This window comes from Nycticebus coucang, chromosome 1 (genome assembly GCF_027406575.1).
Source record: "Nycticebus coucang isolate mNycCou1 chromosome 1, mNycCou1.pri, whole genome shotgun sequence".
Lineage (NCBI taxonomy): Eukaryota > Metazoa > Chordata > Mammalia > Primates > Lorisidae > Nycticebus > Nycticebus coucang.
The window spans coordinates 47326247-47352610 of record NC_069780.1 but is presented as its reverse complement, the minus strand read 5'-3'; the positions used below and the strand labels follow the sequence as shown (position 1 = coordinate 47352610).

General features: G+C 38.0%; 1 protein-coding gene across 1 annotated transcript in view; it reads left to right on the top strand.

The window, feature by feature from the left end:
- QRFPR (pyroglutamylated RFamide peptide receptor) overlaps positions 1 to 26364 on the top strand; it is a 59702-nt gene that overhangs the window by 25018 nt on the left and 8320 nt on the right. Inside the window, exon 2 of the mRNA XM_053597490.1 lies at positions 25367 to 25525. Within this exon, the coding sequence (XP_053453465.1) occupies positions 25367 to 25525 (159 nt within the window). The remainder of the gene's footprint in view (positions 1 to 25366; positions 25526 to 26364) is intronic.

Genomic DNA, 26364 nt, shown 5'->3' with positions numbered 1-26364 from the left:
GAACCTACAGCATTTTAAAGGCATACGGAGAGAAGGGAGACAGCAGGCACCAGGGAGCTGTTGAGATAGTGATTACATTCTGAGGAGGCCCAAGAAATGTCATTTTACATAAAATAAAGATGTAAAGAAAGCATCAATTATGCAGCTATCCCTGGGTAGGTGGAAGAATATCTGATTCTGTCTTGTTTCCAGTTCTGTTCCTTGTCAGATAAACTTGTAATTTATTATTAGTGTAGAATAATAAATTAGGTTTAGGTGCTAAACATAGGGTACATTTTGCATGTCCTTGGTTATGGGAAGTTAGGAAGAAATGTCCGTAATGAATCATCTGTGGGGCCTGTTCTTCCCATGAGCCTGAGGCTTTTCCTTTCTCTTTTGCATAAGGAGTTGAGGGAGTGGCCCTGGGACTGATTTTCTTTTTATAGTATATATAGGGGGAAAAAATAGTATATGTAGAGTTCTGTACAATCCATGGTCTTAGGCTTCCATCAGGGATCCTGGACAGTATCCCCTGAGATAAAGAAAACTGTACATGATGTAACACAAGAATCTGGGTTATTTTTCTTCATGTAGAAAGCTACTCCTCTCTATACAGCTCATTATCTGTCTACCTATATGTGGTACCACTTTAATTATATATCCCCTTCCAGTCTTCTCAGCTCAATTTTGAAAGATTGTCTCATTGCCTGTTCCCACAAGGTGCTTTATTGCAAAGGCTTTTAGCATTTCTAAATATTGCATAGGAAAAGTCCCATGTTCTTTTTCAGAGTTGATTTAGACATGTATGGACCTTTATTTTTCCATATGCATTTAAAAATAAGTCTGTCAACTACCTGAAAAGATCCTCCAAGGATTTCGATTGGTATTGCATTAAATTTACATAATGTTTTGGCGATAATGGACATCTTTACAAAGTTAAGTTACTGTGCAACATGTTGATTTCATGTATTAAGACAGAATCATGTTCTCTTACAGATTCCACATCCCAAACCTCACAACCTGTGATATGTTACCTTACATGAGAAAAGAAATTTTTCTGATGTGATTAAGTTAAAGATCTAGAGATACGGAGCTTATCCTAGATTATCTGGTGTGGGGGGGAGGACCCAATGTAATTAACAGGTCCTTATAAAAGGGAGTCTGAAGTGTCAGAAACAGAGAAGGAAATGTGACAACTGTGTTACAAGTCAGAGTAGTGCAGGGCCGTGAGCCAAGGAGGGCAGACAACCTCTAAGAACTAGAAAAGGCAAGGAAATGAATATTTTCCTACAGCCTAGTTGGCCCATTTTAAACTTCTGGCCTCCATAACTGTAAGATAGGAATTTTTGTTCTTGTAAGTCACTATGGTTGTGGTACTTTGTTGCAGAAGCAATAGGAAGCTACTTCTGGTGCCCTGTGCATAAGCGTAGTTTACTTCTTCGTTTATTTAGGTATTATTGATATTATTCCTTGCAAAACCTGGTATGTTCAAGGTGTTGGGTGGGCATGTTCTTCTTCGGGGAAGGTTATGACCCATTCTTAGCCTTCAGAGATGGATCCAAGTAATTCAGGCCAATGTTTTAAATTTAATTTCCCTCATCAATGATGATCTTTAAAACGGGCCATTCTGGCCCTGGGGTCTGAGGTTCTCCTTACTTTAACAAAGGGCTTGAGAAAAGTATATACTTACTTTTCCCCATTTGGTCTTTGATCGCTATTCGGGACACAATGCTTGGAGATACTGCAGTCATCTTACTCATACAAAGCAACAATTGTAAGAACAAAAGCAAAGCCAAGCTGAGGAGGACAAGTTGCCCAATGGAGAGAAGCCGGATGTGTAGTGAAGTCATCGTGGCACGGAATTGACCATCCTGTTACTAGCACACCTCTGACATCCTTTCATGTTAGATCATGCATTTCCCTTATTATTTAAGCCACTTGAGTTGAATTTTTCTTTTTACTTGTAGTCCAAAACATTCTAATAAATGAATAGAATAAATAAGCATAAAGAAAATAATAAGTATTTATTAGTACAGCCAGAGAGCATTGCAATCATTTCAGTATATTACATTCAGTGTATTTAGATGTTTCCTACATGTATTTTTAGTAAAGTAGAAACCCTTTAGTGTTTGTGTATGTGTGCACATGATTATATTATTTGTTTACTGTTTCATTTCAACTGGCTTTCTGCTGTACTGTTAAACATTCTTTGAAATATTATTTAATGGTTTATATTATATTAATGTACTGTAAATTATTTAGTCATTCTGCTATTTTTGACATTAGTTTGTACAAATTTGAAGTTATTATGTGCTTGATGAACAACTGAGCACATAAATTACATATATTCCTAACATTTTATTAAGCCTTTTTATTAAGAAGTTCACTTTATGATGTATTTTGTTGGTTTATAACCTTACATTCAAGAAATTCTTTCTAATGCCTAACCTAACCTTTCTCCATTTCTTTGAAATATGCAAAAAAGTTCCTGTTACTACTTCACAATGGGTTGGTTTAACTTTATGAACATAATATGAACATAATATTATGAACATATTATGAACATAATATTATTTCAGATTTTTGCTTTATTGTCCTAGTATTTAACCTGGGCTCATTTTAGTCTATTATTTCAAAGTGTAATTTTTGTCATTTGTGGAGGGTGGAGAGGAACAGTTACTTTTCTAAACTAGTATTTGCAACTTTTAGAATAATGGAAATGAAAAGAAAAAAATACCAGTGTAGATTTAATTATACGCAAGGGAACTTGTTTTCTGGTACAAATGTACATACAAACAGTTTGAAGGAAGCACTTGAAGAGAACTACAGAACTACAGCTGTGGCTCCAGAAAGTAAAACTCGGTGCTTGAAATTCATGAGGCCCAGTGTGAAGACCCACTCTGCCTAAATCAAAGCTTGCCAGGGTACACCCCGCCAGTGCGCACAGAGTAGCCAGTGGTCTTTCATGTCGCTTGGTTCTTAAACATGTAAGGACATCATGGATTGTCAGTTCAAGAAAGATTTTAGAATGAAAGCTATTGAGATAAACACATAAATGAAACCTGGAGGAAATGGCTGAATCATAGATGGAATTTAGAAATAAACCCTAATTAATATTTTTTTTATTAAATCATAGCTGTGTACATTGATATGATCATGGGGCATCATTCACTAGCTTTACAGACCGTTTACCAAGTTTCACATATACCCTTGTAAGATGCACCACTGGTGTAATCCCACCTTCCCTCTACCCACCTCCCCCCTCCCTCCCCTCCCTTTCCCCCTTCCCCCTATTCTTAGGTTGTAACTGGGTTATAGCTTTCATGTGCAAACCCTAAATAAGTTTCATAGTAGGGCTGAGTACATTGGGTACTTTTTCTTCCATTCTTGAGATACTTTACTAAGAAGAATATGTTCCAGCTCCATCCATGTAAACATGAAAAAGGTAAAGTATCCATCTTTCTTTAAGGCTGCATAATATTCCATGGTGTACATGTACCACAATTTATTAATCCATTCATGGATCAATGGGCACTTGGGATTTTTCCATGACTTAGCAATTATGAATTGAGCTGCAATAAACATTCTGGTACAAATATCTTTGTTATGATGTGCTTTTTGGTCTTCTGGGTATATGCCCAGTAGAGGGATTACAGGATTGAATGGCAGATCTATTTTTAGATCTCTAAGTGTTCTCCATATCTCTTTCCAAAAGGAATGTATTAATTTGCATTCCCACCAGCAGTGCAGAAGTGTTCCCTTTTCTCCACATCTGCGCCAACATCTCTGGTCTTGGGATTTTGTGATATAGGCTAGCCTCGCTGGAGTTAGATGGTATCTCAAAGTAGTTTTGATTTGCATTTCTCTGATGATTAAAGATGATGACCATTTTTTCATATGTCTGAAGGCCTCACGCCTGTCTTCTTCAGAGAAGTTTCTCTTCAAATCCCTTGCCCAGCCTGCAATGGGATCCCTTGTTCTATTCTTGCTAATGCGTTTGAGTTCTCTGTGGATTCTTGTTATTAAACCTTTGTCGGAGACATAACCTGCAAATATCTTCTCCCATTCTGAGGGCTGTTTGCTTGCTTTACTTACTGTGTTCTTGGCTGTGCAGAAGCTTTTTAGTTTGATCAAGTCCCAGTAGTGTATTTTTGAAGCTGCTTCAATTGCCCAGGGGGTCCTACTCATAAAATACTCGCCCAGCCCGATTTCTTCAAGGGTTTTCCCTGCACTCTCCTCTAGTATTTTTATAGTTTCATTTCTTAAGTTTAAATCTTTGATCCAGTGAGAGTCTATCTTAGTTAATGATGAAAGGTGTGGGTCCAGTTTCAGTCTTCTACAGGTTGCCAGCCAGTTCACCCAGCACCATTTGTTAAATAGGGAATCTTTTCCCCACTGAATGCTTTTAATTGGCTTGTCAAAGATTAAATAACGGTAAATAGCTGGATTCATCTCTTGGTTCTCTATTCTGTTCCAGACATCTACTTCTCTGTTTTTGTGCCAATACCATGCTGTTTTGATCACTATTGATTTGTAGTATAGTCTGAGGTCTGGTTGCGTAATTCCTACTGCTTTGTTTTTATTTTTGAGTAATGTCTTGGCTATTCTAGGTTTTTTCTGATTCCATATAAAACGAAGTATTGTTTTTTCAAGATCTTTAAAGTATGACAGTGGAGCTTTAATAGGGATTTCATTGAAATTATATATTGCTTTGGTAGTATAGACATTTTAACAATTGATTCTTCCCAGCCATGAGCATGGTATGTTTTTCCATTTGTTAATATTTTCAGCTATTTCTTTTCTTAGAGTTTCATAGTTCTCTTTATAGAGATCTTTCCCATCCTCTGTTAGATAAATTCCCAAATATTTCATCTTCTTTGGCACTACTGTGAATGGGATAGAGTCCTTAACTGTTTTTTCAACTTGACTGTTGTTGGTATATATAAAGGCTACCGATTTATGAATGTTGATTTTGTAACCTGAGACGCTGCTGTATTCCTTGATCACTTCTAAGTTTTGTAGTAGAGTCCCTAGTGTTTTCCAGATATACTATCATATCATCTGCGAACAGCGAAAGTTTGATCTCTTCTGACCCTATATGGATACTCTTGATCACCTTTTCTTCCCTAATTGCGGTGGCTAAAACTTCCATTACAATGTTAAAAAGCAATGGAGACAATGGGCAGCCTTGTTTGGTTCCTGATCTGAGTGGAAATGATTCCAATTTAACTCCATTCAATATGATATTGGCTGTAGGTTTGCTGTAGATGGCCTCTATCAGTTTAAGAAATGTCCCTTCTATACCAATTTTCTTAAGTGTTCTGATCATGAAGGGATGCTGGATATTATCAAAAGCTTTTTATGCATCTATTGAGAGAATCATATGGTCTTTGTTTTTTAATTTGTTTATGTGCTGGATTACATTTATAGATTTATGTATATTGAACCAGCCTAGAGATCCTGGGATAAAAGCGACTTGGTCATGATGTATAATTTGTTTGATGTGTTGCTGGATTCTGTTTGTTAGGATCTTGTTGAATATTTTTGCATCTACATTCATTAGTGATATCGGTCTATAATTTTCTTTTCTTGTTGAGTCTTTTCCTGTTTTGGGGATCAGGGTGATGTTTGCTTCATAGAACGTGTTGGGTAGTCTTCCTTCTTTTTCTACCTTTTGGAACAGGTTGAGTAATATAGGTACTAATTCCTCTTTAAAGGTTTGGTAGAATTCAAACGTGAAACCATTTGGTCCCGGGCTTTTCTTTTTAGGGAGGTTTTGTATGGTTGATGCTATTTCCGAACTTGATATGGGCCTGTTCAACATTTCCACTTGATTCTGGCTAAGTCTTGGAAGGTGACGTGCTTCCAAGTATCGGTCAATTTCCTTCAGATTTTCATATTTCTGAGAATAAAGTTTCTTGTAATATTCATTAAGGATTTTTTTTGATTTCTGAGGAGTCTGTTGTTATTTCATCTTTGTTGTTTCTGATTGATGAGATTAGAGATTTTACTGTTTTTTTTTTTCCTGATTAGGTTGCCCAAAGGTTTATCTATTTTATTGACCTTTTCAAAAACCCAGCTTTTTGATTTATTGATCTGTTGTATTATTCTTTTGTTTTCAATTTCATTTAATTCTGCTCTAATTTAGGTTATTTCTTTTCTTCTACTGGGTTTGGGGTGGGAATGTTCTTCCTTTTCCAGTTGCTTGAGATGTCCCATTAAATTGTTAACGTCCTCTCTTTCCATTCTCTTGAGGAAGGCTTGCAGTGCTATAAATTTCCCTCTTAGAACTGCCTTTGTGGTGTCCCAGAGGTTCTGATAGTTCGTGTCTTCATTGTTGTTTTGTTCCAAAAAATTGGCGATTTCTTTCTTAATCTCATCTCTGACCCAGCTATCATTCAGCGTAAGGTATTTAACTTCCATGTTTTTGTATGAGTATGCAGATTCCTGTTGTTACTCAGCTCAAGTTTTATTCCATGGTGGTCCGAGAAGATGCATGGAATAATTTCTATTCCTTTAAATTTACTAAGGTTAGACTTGTGACCTAAGATGTGATCGATTTTGGAGTAAGTTCCATGGGCTGATGAGAAGTATGTGTATTCAGTTTTGTTGGGATGAAATGTTCTGTAGATGTCTGCTAAATCCAAATGTTGGATGGTTAGGTTTAAATCTAAGATTTCTTTGCTCAGCTTCTTGTTGGAGGATCGATCCAACACTGCCAAAGGAGTGTTGAAATCTCTGACGATTATGGAGCTGGAGGAAATCAAGTTGCTCATGTCTGTTAGAGTTTCTCTTATAAATTGAGGTGCATTCTGGTTGGGTGCATAGATATTAATAATTGAGATCTCATCATATTGAGTATTACCCTTAACAAATATGAAGTGACCATTCTTGTACTTCCTTACTTTTGTTGGTTTAAAGCCTATTGTATCTGCAAATAAAATTGCAACACCTGCTTTTTTCTGATTACCATTTGCCTGAAATATGGACGACCATCCTTTCACCCTGAGTCTGTATCTGTCTTTTAGGTTAAGATGTGACTCTTGTATGCAACAAATATCTGGCCTGAGTTTTTGTATCCAATCAGCTAAGCTATGCCTCTTTAGAGGACAGTTTAAGCTGTTCACATTAATGGAGAATATTGATAAGTCTGGTGAAGTTTTGGGTATTGAGTTTTTCAAAAGTCCAGTGGGCATTTTTAATCTTTTCGCCAGTGTGGAAATTAGAGTTTGATCCAAAGTTTCTGAGTGAGTTTACTTTTGTGATATAGGATTGGGTTCGTCATTATGGAGGATAGGTCTGAGAATATCCTGAAGAGCTGGTTTGGTTATGGCAAATTTCTTCAACCTATGAATGCCATTAAAGTATTTAATCTCTCCATCATAAATGAAACTCAGTTTAGCTGGATACGAGATCCGAGGTTGAAAGTTATTTTGCTTTATGAGATTAAAAGTCGGTGACCACCTTCTTCTGGTTTGAAAAGTTTCAGCAGAGAGATCTGCAGTCATTCTAATATTCTTCCCTTTGAAGGTAATGGTTTTCTTTCTCCTGGAAGCTTTGAGGATTTTCTCCTTCATATTAACTTTAGTGAAGTTAATAATGATATGCCTGGGGGATGTCTTATTGGGGTTGAGTCGTGCTGGGGTTCTGAAGCTGTCTGCTATCTGAATTTCAGAATCTCTGGGCATGTCTGGAAAATCTCTTTCATAATTTCATGAAGAAGGGCCTCTGTGCCCAGCAAGGCCACTTCATCTGTTTCTGGAACTCCTATGATTCGGATATTCACCTTCTTCGAATTATCCCAGAGCTCTCGGAGAGATGATCCATTTTTGCTCTCCATTTTTCTTCCTCTTTGAGAGTTTGGGAGCATTCAAAGGCTTTATCTTTGATGTCAGAAATCCTTTCTTCTGCTTGCTCCATTCTGTTGCTGAGGGATTCTACTGTATTTTTCATATCTTTGAGGGCTGCAAATTCTTGCTTCAGTGTGTCTAAGTCTTTGGTGGTTTTGTCTTTTATTTCATTAAATTCTTGAGACAACTTTTGAATTTCTCCTCAAATTCCTATTTCCACTTTGTTAATCTTGTCTGCAATCCAAATTCTGAATTTGATTTCTGACATCTCAGCCGGTTGTTTATGAATGGGATCTTCAATTGCATCTGCCATATCTTTCCTTGGGGGGGTTGATCTATTCTGGTTATTCATGTTACCAGAGTTTTTCCACTGATTCTGTCCCATGGTTGTTTTACTCCTTCTGATTTTTTCCCCTGCGGCTTTGTCGAGGGCCCGTATGGTGTTGTGGCCTGAGAAACTGGGGCCCTGTCTGGTGCGGTGGGGCTAAGTGGTTTTGTCTTGTTTTCAGCTGGTTTCTGTTCCACCCTAGTGAAACAGATACTTTGGATTGAAGTCTCAGCTGTCAAGAAATATCAGCAATTAAGTCACCCCGCCCCCCCACCGGCAAACAATTGGAGAAGAAAAATCAAACCTTCACCGTGCACCCCGGGCACCACCTGATTTGTCCTCAGGCGATTGGTTCAGTTCAAAAAGGTCCAAATCAATTGTCTCCGTCTGCACCTGTCTCGGGTGAGAGAGTTTAAGAGGTCTCTGGGAACTGGATCACAGGGGTCTGGTGACTACTCTGGTGTGACTTGCTCCAGTGCTGCGTGGAGTCAGGAGAAGCCACCCAGCCAATAAATCAGTCTGGGAAGGTTGCTGCCTCCTTCCCCACCTTGCACCACTTCACATCCAGTCACTGATAGCCCTGCATTTGGCTCACCCAGTTGCCTGTAGTGAATCGGTACTCCAAGAGTTTGTACCTGCCTGAATCACAAGGAAGTCTGCCAGGCCGCTGCGCTCTGCCTCTCTCCAGCAGGAGGAGGTGAGACCTGACAACCTCGGGCACTTGATGAAGGTTGAGGGGTTTTCACTCAGGTCCAGTCTTGCCCCTGATTAATGTTACTGACAGAACAGAACTGAACAACTCTGTAGTTCCCCTGCAGAAGAGAAGCTGAATTGAGCTCCAAATCAGCTTGTCTTTGCTCCTGTATTGTCTATAGGCTGATGATCCCCTGAGGGCCAGGTGCGTCTTAGGTTTAGTAAAGCGGACCTCTGGGTTAGCCCCACCCTGGTTTGCAAGTTTATGTTGCCTCAGGCAAACTCAGAGTCTCTGGTTGCCCAGGGAGACAGGGGGTGTGGCTCAGAATATTCGGTAGTGAGCCATATTGCTAGCAAAAGAGGGCCGCTGCTTTATTGCTCAGGCAACGGCCGCTCTGGTGTAGCTCCCCTCTGGCCAACCGTCCTCTCTCCACTCCCATACCCCAGAGTCTGCACCGATAGGTTGCAGCCCAGCACTGTCTACACCCCTCGAACAATCGCCCAAGAGTCTGGACCCCTGGGGGACAGGCCTCCAGACCTTGGAGCGACAGCAGAGGGAAGTGCGGGGAGCACTGGGAGCCTGGGGTTGTGGGCAGAGAACACACAGAGCTTTACACCGTTTTATGCCTGGCCGTATTGTCACCAAAAGATGGCTGTCAGACTGTGCCTCAGGGAACTGCCACTCCGGTGCAGTCCCGTCTCCGCCGACCAACCAGGACTGGCCTCCAGACCCCAGTGTGAGCGAAGGGGAGTGCTGGGAGCTCAGAATTCCAGGTAGAGACTATATACAGTTTATACAGTTTTATGCCTGGCAGGAGGATGCTGTGGCACCCTAGTAGGGGAGGTAGGTCCAGTTTTTAGGGAGTGTAGTGGGAGGACCTTTGAACTCTGACTGGTTGTTTGTGGGGCACTCTGAGCCGTTCCCATGGGGGAGGGGACTCCCGTCCGCTTGGTGATGGATTTTGTACCTTTTGTTTGTATCCTTGTGGTCGCAGCTCGCCTCAGTGGGGTTGATGTGCGTTCTACAACCTTCTCTCTTAGTGCAGCTCAAATCCACCAGGTTACTTGCTGAATTTTTGTCCTTTAACTCTCCTTCTGGACGGGAGCCTCTGTGGAAAGCTGGCTTCAGTCAGCCATCTTGTCTCCTCCCCCCCCAATTAGTATTTTTGTATGTACAGCCCTATCCGAAAGAATGTCTCCTCATTTGATATATTCCCAGTGAAATTGTTATTGGCTTTTAAGCCTCTAACTTCTACAGTTAATGTATTGCTCAATGCAACCATTTTTTTAAGGTTGTGTATATAGAGGAATCATTTATGTCCTCAAAATCAATAAATCATTCTAAGAAAAATGATATATAGGACAACTCTGAAGCTACTTTCCAAATACAGTTGGTAGAACACCAAAATCACAAGCAGTTTTTTTGAAAAGCAGGCCTAGGAATTAGGGAAGAAAAGGCATTCAAGAGTATCCATATAGGGTCAGAAGAGATCAAACTTTCGCTCTTCGCAGATGATATGATTGTATGCCTGGAAAACACCAGGGATTCTAAAACAAACTCTTAGAAGTGATCATGGAATACAGCAGCATCTCAGGTTACAAAATCAACATTCCTAAATCGGTAGCCTTTATGTATACCAGCAATAGTCAAGCTGAAAAAACAATTAAGGACTCTATTCCATTCACAGTAGTACCAAAGAAGATAAAATATTTGAGAGTTTATCTAACAAAGGATGTGAAAGATCTCTATAAAGAGAACTATGAAACTCTAAGAAAAGAAATAGCTGAAAACGTTAACAAATGGAAAAACATACCATGCTTATGGCTGGAAAGAATCAACATTGTTAAAATGTCCATATTACCCAAAGCAATATACAATTTTAATGCAATCCCTATTAAAGCTCCACTGTCACACTTCAAAGTTCTTGAAAAAATAATACTTCATTTTATATGGAATCAGAAAAAAACTTGAATAGCCAATACATTACTCAGAAATAAAAACAAAGCAGAAGGAATCACACTACCAGACCTCAGACTATACTATAAATTGATAATGATCAAAACAGCATGGTACTGGCACAAAAACAGTGAAGTAGATGTCTGGAATAGAATAGAGAACCAAGAGATAAATCCAGCTACTTACCATTATTTGATCTTTGACAAGCCAATTAAAAACATTCAGTGGGGAAAAGATTCCCTATTTAACAAATGGTGCTGGGTGAACTGGCTGGGAAACTGTAGAAGACTGAAACTGGACCCACACCTTTCACCATTAACTAAGATAGAGTTTCACTGGATTAAAGATTTAAACTTAAAACATGAAACGATAAAAATACTAGAAGATAGTGCAGGGAAAACCCTTGAAGAAATTGGTCTGGGCAAGTATTTTATGAGGAGGACTCCCCAGGCAATTGAAGCAGCTTCAAAAATGCACTACTGTGACCTGATCAAACTAAAAAGCTTCTGCACAGCCTAGAACACAGTAAGTAAAGCAAGCAAACAGCCCTCAGAATGGGAGAAGATATTTGCAGGTTATGTCTCCGAGAAACATTTAATAACCAGAATCCACAGAGAACTCAAACGTATAAGCAAGAAAAGAACAAGGGATCCCATCGCAGGCTGGGCAAGGGACTTGAAGAGAAACTTCTCTGAAGAAGACAGGCACGCAGCCTACAGACATATGAAAAAATGGTCATCATCTTTAATCATCAGAGAAATGCAAATCAAAACTACTTTAAGATATCATCTAACTCCAGTAAGATTAGCCCATATCATGAAATCCCAAGACCAGAGATGTTGGCGTGGATGTGGAGAAAAGGAAACACTTCTGCACTGCTGGTGGGAATGCAAATTAATACATTCCTTTTGGAAAGATGTTTGGACAACACTTAGAGATCTAAAAATAGATCTGCCATTCAATCCTATAATTCCTCTAGTAGGTATATACCCAGAAGACCAAAAATCACATCATAACAAAGATATTTGTACCAGAATGTTTATTGCAGCCCAATTCAGAATTGCTAAGTCATGGAAAAAGCCCAAGTGCTCATTGTTCCATGAATGGATTAATAAATTGTGGTATATATACACCATGGAATATTATGCATCCTTAAAGAAAGATTGAGACTTTACCTGTTTCGTGTTCACTCACAATAAGGAAGTCAAATCCACAATCCTCTTCTGTTTAGAAATAAAAATTTAGGTTGGGCAAAAAAGAAAAAGAACTATTATCTTTAAACTTGGTGAACTGTGATTGCCTGATATCTCTACAGTACCATGCAAAGATTTCTATAAACATAGTCTTGAGGAGAGTAAGTAAAGCTGTATTCTGTAGCTTTTCATTCTAAAGTAACAGCTACCTCCCCTGCCAAGCTATTCAGAAGTCCCTACGTCAGAATGAAATTGATAGAGAATCTCTGCCAGTTTCTGTATTTTATAGTTTGCCTTAAATTTCCCTTTTGCCACCCAACTCACCAATGATGATCACTCTCTACCACCACTGGCAATGACCACACTTTAACCTTCCTCCCCTTACAACTTTCTTCAAACTTCTACTTTTCTTCATAAGTAACAGATCATCTCATTGCCCCATCTTTATTGCAAATTTTACCTGCATTTTTCTAACACAAATTCTAATCACTGTGTGCTGGTTGGAAACCATATTTACAGTACTCTGTGAAAATTGTAAACATCATGGGTGTTGCTGATACAGAGCAGCGTGCACATAAACCATCTGACAACAGCCATTCTAAATGTTTTGTAATCAGGAAACAATTCACAGATCTTAAATGATAATCTTCTTGTGTTTTGGTTATACTTAAGGAAGTATGTTGGAGGTTTAATTTGGCATTTAAAACTAGGCTACTGATACACATTTTCACATAGAAAGTTCTCACTTTCAAGAATGGGTTTCTCATCCTAACTGGGGGATGTCTGGACTTAAGATATTGACTTGACAAATCAAGAGGAAGCACCTCTAAAAAGACACAAGGGCAGGGAACATCTCTTCAAAGTAAAAATATGATTGTTGAAATTATACATAAATTAGAGGGATTGGAAGACAAAGTATAAAAAATCTCCATAATATGGAACAAATACACAAAGAAAATTTTAAAAACACACATAAGGGCGGTGCCTGTGGCTCAAAAGAATAGGGCGCAGGCCCCATATACCAGAGGTGGCGGGTTCAAACCCAGCCCTGGCCAAAAACTGCAAAAAAAATAAAAATAAAAAATACATAAACAAAAGATATAAACAGAGAAGAGTCAATCCAGGAATCTCAATAGCAGATTAATGGGATTTACAAATCCTTCATAAAATGCACAGAAATAAATAAATGAGAAGTCATTCAATGTAACAGGCACACACAGTGCTAAGGAGAGAGTGAAAAGTGACGCATCCTTCAAAACATCTCCCCAAAACATTTTAGAATTCTAATTACAAAGAAATCAATAAAAGCTTTCAAATAGTAAGCCAGGATATTTATAAGGGAGCAAAAATCAGACTGAAAATATAGACAGATTAGCACCAACAATGGATGCTAAAAATGAATTAAGATATTCAACATTCTAAAAGAAGTCGATATTGAATTTAATTCAAGCTATAGCCATTTTAAAATGTTTACTTTCTTACTTTCTTCATTATTTTGCAAATGATTCATGCAAAACAGGGCTGAAAAAAAGAAATAAAAATTCATGAAATTAAAGGTACCAGAGGAAAAAATCCATTGAAAATCAACTTAAAGATGGCAATTGTACAGCAGTCGTTAAAAACAAAATAAAACATAAGGCTGCAGTAATGAAAATTGTAAGTTAGTGTTCTTCTAGAAGAAAGTCTTAAAAGAAGAAACACTGGAATTGATTCTTAAAAGTATATATGGGTTTTTTTAAAGTTTCAATGTAAGCTATATAAAATAATGATGCTGGTGATGATGATGGTGACTCAGTGCAATTAGGGTAATGCATCTTAGCATCATGCAGAGAACTAGTGGTGGACTCATGATACAAGCCAAGACAGCCCAATTCTAGAGCCCATAGACTAAACCACTATTCTGTGATGTAAGGGGTACATGTTTCTTCCTCTAACTAGAAACTCTAGGAAAAAAGAAATAAGGAAAAATACTCTGTAAGAAGTCATGGCCCAGATATAAAGGAAACTAATATGGCAGACTTTAGAGAGATAAGTAAATTCAGGAGGATCTTGGCTATAAAATCACAGAAAATGAAATATATTTAGAGCATAAATATTGACTTCGTAGTTAATATTAGTTATGATAATTAAAATGCTGTTTATGATTTTAGTCTTTTACAATTAAAATGTAGGCCAAGAGAAGACAACTTAAATATGGAAGAGAATGAAAAGCCAGCAGTCTTGATAGAGTAAATGTAAAGGTGCAGTTAAAAGAAGTTCAGAGAAAGAAGAAAGGGAGAAAAGGAGGAGAGAAGCAGGGAGATGACCTTATCATCACCTTACAAAGCAGGAACAAGATAAACTGTTAGCAGTTGAGAGACTTGTGACGATGACTTCAGTATTTCACTCTAAGAGTCAGATATAGCGGAAAGCTCATGGTAGACTTTAAGAAATACATCCCCCAACAGGGGTCCTCAATCTACGGCCCACGGCCACATGAGGCAGTGTGATTGTATTTGTTCTCATTTTGTTTTTTTACTTCAAAATAAGATATGTGCAGTGTGCATAGGAATTTGATCATAGTTTTGTTTTTTTTTAAACTATAGTCCAGCCCTCCAATGGTCTGAGGGACAGTGAACTGGCCCCCTGTTTAAAAAGTTTGAGGACGCCTGCAAACTTTCCCAAAGAAGTTATTGAAGAGGATGTTATAACTATAAGAAAATTAGAAGCTCTGGAGAAGCAGAGGTAGAAGGTAATATAAATGAACCAAAGGCCCATTTATCCTAAAGGAAATCAATATATATATCATCTGAAATCAGTAAATTGCACTGGTATATTGTACATGTCCTGGGTAAAGGACACTCCTAAAAAAAGCAAACTATGTAACCTAATCATATGTACCCCATAGTAATCTGAAATTAAAAAAATAAATAAATAAATCTGTATAAAGCAGTTTATTTAGAGATGTGAATGTACCCAGCAAAAGAATTCAAAACAGGACAAGTGTCTGCTAGGGAATAAGCAGAGACATATTCTTTTTCATTGTAGCCCTTCTTAACTATGAGCTCATAATTCTTTGATAAAGAATATTCTTTAGAGGAAGAGATAAAGAAATTGAACTTGGAACTAAAAGCTCTCCAAAAAGAAACTTGCAGGCCCAGGTGGTTTCATTGGAGAATTCTGCCCAACATTTAAAAAAGAATTAACATGAATTTTGTACAAATTCTTCCAGAAAACACAGTAGGAGAGAACACTTCCCAATTTACCCTTTAGGTCTCTGTTGCTCTGACACTTAAACTAGACAAAAGTGGTACAATTAAAATAATTGCAGATTAATCTCTTCAGAAACAAAAATCATCAATATATTAGCAGACAGAATCCAACAATGTCTAAAAAATGCTATATATCATGACTAACTGAGATTTACCCCAGACATGCAAGGGTACTCAGTACTCCATTCCAAAATCAATGTAATCAATTATGTCATGTGGCTAAAGAAGAAAAATGATATGATCATATCAATCGACACAAGAAAACATTTAATGAATTTCAACACTCATTTATGATAAAAATTTTGAGCAAGTTAGTAATATACAGGAACATCCTAAACTTGAAATGAGTGTGGCTGCCTAGCCAAGTTCATTTGCCCACTGCGTAAGGGGAAGCTAATACATCAAGACAGCAGGGTTTACAGCAGAGAAAGAGTTGTTAATTCCACATATCGCTAAGTGGGGAGATGGGAGGAATTTCTCAAATCCACCTCCCTGAGAATTTGAGAGACAAAGTTTTTAAAGATAGTTTTCTGGGAGAGGGTTAGGTAATGAGGGTCTGCTAATTGGCCGAGTTTAGGGTAGAACCATTCGTCCCATGGTATGGGCCCCAGCCTGGGTGAGTCAGCCAATTCCCTGAAAGGCAGAACAAGGTTCTTGGGTGGGAAGTCACAAGACCAATTGAGTCAGTTCCTTGGTATGGGCCACCAGTCTACGTGGGTCAGCCAATCCACCAGAATGCAAGTTCTATAAGATATCTCAGAAACTACCCCTAGATTTCCAAAAAGGCAATTTTATCTATGGAGAAAGCTAAGAATCTTTATGACCACCAGCTATGTAACTCCAGAGTAGCAGGGGACAGTGGCTAATTACTATCATTATTTTTCACTGGGTGTGTGCCTTATTTTTAGCTAGGCCCTTACCACAGTTCTTGCCTTGCACCCCATTACTAATTTGTAAGGGTGGTTTCAAGAACATTACAAGTTCACATCAGCCTTAATGGTGAAAAGCCTACAGTTCACATCATACTTAACGGTGAAAGACTGAATGCTTTTCTTCTAAGATTGAGAATGAGGTGAGGATATCTGCTCCTTACCACTGTTTTGCAAAATAGCGCTTAAAGTACAAGCCACTAAGGGAGGCAAGGGCAATAAATAAAAGACATACAGATTGGAAAGGAAGAAATAAAACCATCTCTACTTACAGGTGACATTACTTTTTGTGTAGAAAATTCCAAGGAATTTATGAAAAACACCTAAAATAAGTGAGTTCAGCGAGGTTACAGGAGACAGAATAATCACACAAAAAATCAAATTCATTTCTGTATGTTAACAAGTATGATGCAGAAACTGAAATGAAAAGCACAAAACCACTCACTTTACTCCAAAAAAAAAAAAATGAAATACTTAGGTATACACTTAACAAACCATGTGAAGGTTCTGTGCGCAGAAAACTACAGAATGCTGATGAAAGCAGCCAAAGGAAACATAAATAAATGGAGCCACACTGTGTTTGTGAATGGGAAGATTCACCATAGTAAGGATGCCAACTTTCCCAAACTTGATCAATAGGTTTAATATAATGCCTACCAAAATTTCAGTAAGGATTTTTGCAGATGTGGAAGCGTTTATCCTAAAATTCACATAAATAGACACAGGTCCTAGAATAGCTGAGACAATCTAGACAATCAAGAATAAAGTGAGAGGAATCACTCTACCCAATATAAAAGCTCACTAAGATAAAGTAATCGTGATAATGTAGTGATGGTGAAGGAATAGGTATAGATGGATGGAACAGCATAGAGGACCCAGAACTAGGTTGACACAAATATGTTCAAAAGACATTTTTGACAATGTTATGATTCAATGGTAAGAAAGATTGCCTGTTTAACAGCAGTGCTGGAGCAACTGCATATTCCCAGGCCAGAACAAACAACAAACCCCCCACTAACTATGTATCACACCTTACACATACTACAAAGTCTAAATCAATGTAGACTCAGATGTAAATGTACACTATAAATCTTTTTAGAAAAATATATGAGGCTCAGCCCCTGTAGCTCAGGGCGCCGGCCACATACACCAGGGCTGGTGGGTTTGAACCCAGCCCGGGTCTACCAAACAACAATGACAACTACTACAACAACAACAACAACAAATTCCTGGTGTTGTGGCAGGTGCCTGTAGTCCAAACTACTTGGAAGGCTGAGGCAAGAGAATCACTTAAGCCCAAGAGTTTGAGGTTGCTGTGAGCTATGACGCTATGGCACTCTACCAAGGATGACAAAGTGAGACCCTGTCTCCAAAAAAAAAAAAAAAGAGAGAGAGAGAGAGAAAATCTTTAGGGCAAAGCATAAATTTCTTACCTGACACAGCACAGTGCATAACAGGAAAAATTGATGAATTGAATCTCATCAAAATTAAACACCTTTGTTGTGTGGAGGCTCATGTGAAGAGATGGAAAGACACGTTACTGACTGGGAGAAAGTATTTATAAAGCTCATTTTTGACAAAAGAATAGAATCTAGAATACATAAGGAACTCTTAAAACTCAATAGTGAAAAGACAAACAATCCAATTAGAAAATAGACAAAGGGGGCGGCGCCTGTGGCTCAGTGAGTAGGGCGCTGGCCCCATATGCCGAGGGTGGCGGGTTCAAACCCAGCCCCGGCCAAACTGCAACAAAAAAAATAGCCGGGCGTTGTGGTGGGCACCTGTAGTCCCAGCTGCTTGGGAGGCTGAGGCAAGAGAATCGCGTAAGCCCAAGAGTTAGAGGTTGCTGTGAGCCATGTGACACCACGGCACTCTACCCGAGGGCGGTACAGTGAGACTCTGTCTCTACAAAAAAAAAAAGAAAATAGACAAAGGACATAAAGAAACATTTCATAAAAGAGAATATAAAGACCACAGATAACACATAAGATCTGTTCAGCATCATTAGCCATCTGAGACGTGTGAATTAAAACCACTGTGAGACACCACTGCACAGCTATCAAAATGGCGAAAATAAAAAATAGGGACAACACCAAATGCTGGTGAGGATATAGAGAGATTGGATCAATTACACATTGCCAGCAAGACTGGAACCATTCAGGCAAAAAAATTGATAGTTCTTCTAAATATAGAATTACCATATAACTCAGAACTTATACTTGGACATTTATCCCAAAGAAACGAAAGCTTGTGTTCACACCAAAACCTGCACATGAACAATTGCTTTATTTGTAACAGTCAAAAACTGGAATCTGCCCTGATGTCCTTTGTGGATGAATGGTTGAACAAACTGTGGTGCATATTTAAACTGTAGGGTAAGTGTCCTATCTCAGGGCCAGCTGGGTAGCTCTGTTTCCTTTCATGATTCTAGAAAAAATCCTAGAGAATAATGGCTCATCTTCTTCACTTCTAAGTTTCCTACTTAGAAGTTTCCTACTGTACACGGATCCTGTATCAATTCTTTTTCTTGGCACCTGGCAGCCGTAGGACTTTTCTCCATTTCCCTTTACTCTGCAGAAGCCAAAGCTCCTTCTGCCTCCTCTCATGCCTTTTCCTTTGCACCAACCCAGGGTTTTCTTCCCCCTGGATGATGAAGTTCTTTTTTATCTCCTGCTATACAAACAGAGCATTGGAGGAAAGTTCTTGAGATGTAGGATAATTTCTAGAGTGCTTGGTAATAATCTTAGGCTAAACAGGAGTAATTATAAGGAGGGTTTAGATGTGAAAAGAAGCAGGTCACAAATCTGTGTTAAAATATGTAGCAGTTATGGTTCTTTTCTTTGGTCTGTACAGTTTAAATTGGCAAGATGTTCCAGTGTATATTGGATACATCCACTTTGGGGTTTTAGAACATTTTCTTTAAAATTACAGATGATTTGTATGCTGGAGCTATAGTAAATTAAACTAGATGCAGTTGCAGCTGCTTCTTTTGAAGCAGGGCTGGAGTTTGGACCGTCTCTCCCTCTTCACATTGGGCCGGGCCCCACCTTGTAGGCAGCTCCTATAATAGAAATACAGTGCTCTCTGGAACAGTGATGGAAGTCACTCTCCGGGCTCATCTCTGAGAGGCTTTTCTGGGTGAAGAATTCCATAGTTCTGTTTTTGTGTGGATCTCAGCCACACTTGTGCAATAGTTCTCCTATCGACTATATTTAATTTGATCCCTAATCTTCTATACAATGTGGTTGAGTGGAATGAAATAGAACTCAGGATTTGGTTAATGCGCTCACTGGCAGCTACTTAAGAAACATTGGGAAAACAAACAAAAACATTGGACAAAACTGGAAACTTAGAGGCTATACTGAGACAGAGTTGGATAGAGTGCTGAATATAGTTAGTGTTTGGTACATGAGAGTAAGGTAATTATAAACCAGATGGTTTTATAATGTTAGACCCGTATTTCAAATAGTGGTTGTATAGCGTATCTTTCATAAAACTGCAAACGTCTATTCACATTGTTTTTCAACAATCTTGGAACGAATTCTTCACAGAGTGGTTATTGTCTTTGGGTACTTTTGTGCAATTATAGCTCATTACACCATTTTCTAAATTAATAAACAATGCTTTTTTTAAAACCAGTAACCATCATTTATTATGTACTTTATATATTTGCTATCCTTTTATACAACTAGAAGGGAGTATTGTCAAAAACACATGTGTAATGCATTGGGCTACAACATTATGATGGCTACCATGTCACCAGGCAAAAGGAATTTTTCTGCTCTTTATAATCTTATGGGACCACTCATATATATATGTATATAGATAGATAGATAGATATCAATAAACAACGCTTTTCATCTTCTCTGTGTACAAATACTCTATTTTTTCAATTCTATCCTTTCCAATTGAATCCTTTTTAAAGTCACTGTTACCCTCCAGGGTGAATAGAAATACTGCCCAAATTGAAAACAATTGCACCATGCTTAGAAGTAATGAAGTGTTATGTTTCTAAATCATCGAAACCTGCTCTGTATGTAGTGGAGACTGAGTGGATAAAAGAGTGGACACAATTCCCATCAAGAGCAAAAAATTCATCTTTTGGGAAATAAAGTTATATAAGTAAGTTAGGTTGGAAATAGATGGCAGTAAGATATTAAGCCTAAGCAATCCAGTAGGCAAAATAAAACTATTATAGTTTCTTATGTAAGAGTCAGTCATAGTAGAAATGGGAGCAGCAACAGGGGCAAACTCCAATAGTAGGATTGAGGACTGTTTTACCTTACAGTTAAGAGTATACACAGAAGGAACATTGATCATATTATGTTACATTTTAGGAAATCTACCTTCCAGAGAAAAGGGTAGTAAAGAGAAGTATATCAAATAAGTTTACTTGGTTACATGCAAGAGTTGATAGCTAAGTAGCTTAAAAGAAGGGGCTATATTAGAAAGATACTAGAGGCTCACAGGGTCAGTATGAAGCTGAAGGAATGGCAGTGATCAAGGGTGCTTTAAAGTCAACAGCAATAACTAAGCAATGATCTGTTAGCATTCATGATCTGGTGAGTATGTGACCACACCACCTCAAAGCTCCCTTCCATTTGTATTTTAGTCTTTTGACAGATAGTAGGGAGGATCTCACTGATAGCTGCCTTATCTTCCTAAGTAGAGTCACAGGGCCAGCAGTGGAGGAAAGTTAATGTTCTGGAAGGAAATGATGTTGCCATTAGGAGATATGTAAGTGGATGCTGGATAATCAAAATAAAAGAAATATCCATTCCAGGTAGGCTTTCAGAAACACAACTCTGGTATTAAAATCAGATAATCCTGTAAGAAAAAAGGGAAGGACAGCCTAAGAAAACAGTACCTATGCAGGGAGTGAAGGGTTATCCCAGTTCAAAATTGCCCTTTATGAGAAGAATATCACGAAGGACACATTCTTACAAAGTAGCTTAGACCTATATAATTCCCATTACAGAAGTCTAAAAGATAGCGTGATTGAAGAGATACCAGAAATATTACAACACCAAGAACCTGGAAAAGAAAAGGTCGGTTGATATAGAAACTTAATGAAGGGCAGAGAAAAACCAAAACTCTTTGATGTCTATTTCACTTTGATCTTAGACCTTGTAAAATGATTTCCCAATTAAAAAGGACAAAGATGGTTAGAACGAAAATAAATATCCCAGATAAGTGAGTAGATAGCAAAACATCATCTACCTGTTTTTAAAATAACTCAGATCTGCATCCTGGGGAAATTAACATGTCAGAACAGTGAAGAAACTTGGAGATGTGATCAAGGAAACACTGTCAGTAATTTCTTAAAAAACTGTTAGAGAAATGTCAGAGAGCAAGGAGTTGGGCAAATGCTGCCTGGATTTTTTTAAAGGGTAAGATGACATTGTAGAAATACAGCTTGGTGCAAAATTCTCAAGTGGGTTATTAAACAGATGATTTATGGGTGTGTAGACAAGCATGTGCTACACAGCATGGCACTGTGAGGATGAGGTCATGGAAGGAGCTGGAGTCAGACAACGTGGGGCCCGTGCCCTCCTTCTGTCTGCAAATAGCTGTGTGGACATGAACACATCATTCAACCTCTTTGAACTGTAGTATCTATTGCAAAAATAAAGTTATCAAATTATTAATAGATATCCTCTAGTGGTCAGTTTCTAAAGGTACCAAATTTACCACAATTATTTTAATTGGGCTACCCAGTGATAAAAGAGCACATCCTGAACTAAGTATTTATGGCATTTTCTGAAATACATTGGTCCTATGACAGGGAGGTATTCGTAATCCCTTTTTTACAAGTGACGATCAGGATCAAAATGTATCCTTTTTTTTTTTTTTTTTGAGACAAGAGTCTCACTCTGTCACCCTGTGTAGAATGTCATAGCTCACAGCAGTCTCAAGCAATCCTGTTGGGCTCAAGCAATCCTGTTGCCTCAGCTTCCTAGAGTGCTGGAATTATAAGCATTATGAACCACCATATCTGGCTCAGAATATATCCTGATATCAGAATCAATTAACAGGTTTCCCATGCTGTTATTATAAGCAAGATGAACATATTTAGGATGGATAACACTATAATGAGATAACACTAGAGTGAAGATGGCAACAAAAATTCTTTTTTTTTCAGGATAGTGATATCTAAAGTATGTCAATAACGGATCCATGTCCAATTCATAAAAAGTTTCTTCTAGTATTCCTGTAACCCTGAACTGTTTAATAATTTTTATAAACAATTTGGTTGAAAGACTAGAAACCATTTTGATGAAATTACAAGAAAAGAAGACAACTAAATATCCAGATTAATAATTTATTCACATGTTCGTTTATTCAAGTATTAGATCCAAAGCAGGTTTTGAGACAGGTTAATTCATTCACAGAATAATAAGTATCAAAACACAGTGAAATGTATTAGCAATGAAATTAAATTCCTGCACTTGGCATCTAAATTATCTTTCTAAACAAAAAAGGGCCCTAACTTTGAGCAGGGTTGGGAATTAGGAAATTGTAGTAAATACTGGGAGTGGTTAAGATTGATTCTTGGGATGCCATTTGGAGCTCTTCAAAAGGATTGGAAAGGGTGTATCTGGAGTGATTTCTAAATACATTTTTTTCCCTTAGTCATAGGATGGGAGGTAAGAGGTTCTTGGGTTAACAAAAACTTGTATTAAATTGATCCAGTTCTTTTCAAGTTGATTCCAAGTTTAACAGAAACTAATCATTTGAAATTTCTAGCTCAAAAGACTAATATAAACTTCAGTTACAGTCATGGAAGACAATGTTTAGGCCTGGGGAGCAATATAGTCCCATAGTTTCTGCTTTTACCAGGCCACATCCTGACCAAGGTTGGTTTCCTTCTCCATGGTCCATGGTCCATAGTGGGTTTCCTTCCCTAGTGGACCTTTTGAAATATTGGAAAAGCATATCAAATGTGAAACAGCAGGGATTATTAGAAAAGATAAGACTCAGGAGTGACATGAAAGCTTCTTATAAATATATAAGGAGCCATTGTTTGGAAAAAATGGTTGGTTCTGAGACTAGAAACAAATCTAGAAGCATTTTTTTTTTTTTTTCAGTTAAAGCCTCGCCAAAGTTAAATGGAGTATCTTCAGAGGTTAAGAGAACCTCATTGGTTCTCTTCAATTCACTGAATATTTGTTGAAGGCTTACTGTGTGCCATTTTGAATACTGGGAATACATCAGTGAAAAAAGGAGACAAAAATCTTTGTTCTTGGGTTATTAATATTCTAGCAGGGGTTGGGGTACTTTAAATAAATAATTACAAGCAAATTAGTAAAATATATATTATATAATATGTATATATCTTTAAAAGAAGAGATAATTATGGGGAAAATAATAGAATAAGAGATGAGGAGTGAGAGGCAATGGAAAGGGAATGGGACAGACCGTGCTACAAATACTTTTGTTAGAGTAGATTGGCCTCATTGAGAAGGTGACTGTAGTAGTTGGGGTTCTCCAGAGAAATAGAACCAACAGGATCTATAGAGATATACAGAAAGAGATTTATTACGAGGGATTGGTTCACACAATGATGGAGTCTATAAGCTGGAGCCTCAGGAATGCCGATGGTGAAGATTCACTGCAAACCTGAGAGTCTGAGGACCATAGGTTTAATGGTCTGGATCCAAGTCTTAGTTTAAGGCCTGAGCACCAGGACCATTGATGTTCAAGGGCAGGAGATTAGTGTTCCAGCCTAAGCACATAGCAAATTTGCCCTTATTCCACCTTTGTCTTCTATTCAGGGCCTCAACAGATGGGATAATGCTGAACCACATTGGGGAGGAAGAGTCTTCTTCACTCATTTTATTGATTTAAAACCAATCTTTTCCAGAAACATCCTTACAGACACACTCAGAAATACTGTTTGGCCTGTGACTAAGGTATCCCTTAAGCCAGTCAACTTAACACATAGAATTACCCATCATAGTGACATTAGAGTAAAGATTTCAGTGAAGGATGTGAGGGAGTTTTCTTAGGGAAGAACATTCCAAAGACAAGGAACAGCCTTGCAAAGCCCTGAAGTGGGAGTGTGACAGCAAGAAGGCTCCTGTGGAGGTGCAGGTTGAATATCCCTTATCTGAAATGCTGGGGGCCAGAAGTATTTCAGATTTAAAAAATTTCTTTTGATTTTTGAATATTTGCATATATAGAGAGATATCTTCATGCTGGGACCCAGGTCTAAACATGAAATTCGTTTATGTTTCATCTACATAGCTTGAAAGTACTCTGTTCAATATTTTTAATAATTTTTTGTGTTTTGAGTGCAGCTCTTCATATAAGGTAGAGTACAGAATGTTCTAATTATAGTGGGTGTTTAAGAAGTTTCACATTTTGCAGCATTTGAGATTTCAGGTTTTCAGATTAGGGGTGTTCAACCTGTTTTTGAGTAGAGCCTGGGAGAGCATTTGGGAGAGAAAAGAGAGGATTGGAATTACATGACCTCTTGGGGCTCTTACAACTCCATATTCCCAGTGTTTACGATTCTCTGAATTCAACAGCAAAAGTGACAGACCAGGCTCAAAAATTATAATGATGAATGACCTAGACTGATGGAATAAGCATTTTAAAAGATTGACAATATCAAAATAATTTTTAAATATTATGTAAATCAAATGAAGCATGTTTGCAGGCCAAATCTGGCTCAGTGGCCACCAGTTTGAAATCATTGCATTAGAGAAAGTAAACTCAGTTAAGAATATAATGGTATAATCCCTATGTAAAGTCTTGAACAGGGATTCAAAGGAGAATGAAAGATAAAATAAGAAATCTGGTAATCTTTGTAAGAATTATCTCTTTGTCATGACTTGACAAGGAAACAAAAGGGAAGAATCAAAGATTGCCGTTAAGCATAGATGTTGGGAGACCAGTTCACACTGACTTCGCTCTTACACAAGCAAAGGTCACTTTGATTTTTCCCACATGTTATCAATGGCTAAATACTGATTTAGCCTCTTCTTGTCTTATCACACATAAGTATATAGCTTTTAGGCACTTTGAATCCAGTTAGAAAACTAAAATTTAAGCTAATGCAGTCTATAATGTAATTACAGTCATGAAACTTTTGAATGGAGGCTCAGAATGAATTGTGATGATTACAAAGAGACAAATAAAACTTCTTTTTGACGTATGTCTTTTCCTCTTTTCTTACCACAGGTGCCTTCATTTGTAAGATGGTACCATTTGTCCAGTGTTCTGCCATTGTGACAGAAATTCTCACTATGACCTGCATTGCTGTGGAAAGGCACCAGGGCCTGGTGCATCCTTTTAAAATGAAGTGGCAGTACACCAACCGAAGGGCTTTCACCATGCTAGGTGAGGCTACTGGATGTGCCAAGGGCAGTGCCAATGTCACTCTTTATTACAGACACAGAGAATCATGTTTATAAACCAGAAGAATAGCTTCTTATGTAACGTATAAACCATGAAAGTGTAATTTGAGAGTTTGCCTCCTCCAGCCCTTCTCTCCTATATACCCACTCCAGCACTGTGAAATCTATCAATCTCCATATCATTCTTCAGTTTAACTCTTAAACTTTTAAGCACTACTTTCAGCTGATCTAGGATAACCTGTTAGTGCCATTGTCACACCAACACTCATTCAATTTGTAAACTTCCATCTAAGAAAGTTCTAGGCTAAGATAACAAGGGCAGCAGAAAATGTTTTTAGAAGAGTGGAGAACAAGGAGTGCTGCTCAGAGCCACCCTGGTGGTGAGTGCACAGTAGTAGAAGGTACAGGGTGCTGAGGATAACGGGTACTGAGCAGTGAAGACCAGACCAAGACAGATTCTGCCCGCTTCATCATTTTGCTTTAGACACTCCTGGGTCCTCAGCTTTCTGTAACTGTACGTGATTCAACAAGTCATGATAGGCACACACTTCATGATAAATGGTAAATTTGAAGCAATCTCCTATTGCCTAGCGCAGTAAAATGGAATAACTTCTCTTTTCAGTAATTATAATTGAGCCATTTAAAATCTTAATGGACTTCACAGTGGTTTGAATTTACAATAGCTAGAAAATCATAGGTATTATATGCAACTACTGTGATAATAAAAGAAAGCAATTTTTACTGATATCTCACTTGAGAAGAAATGAGTAAACATTTATTTCTGCTGTAAGAATTTAGCCAGTATTGGATTCTGGAATTACA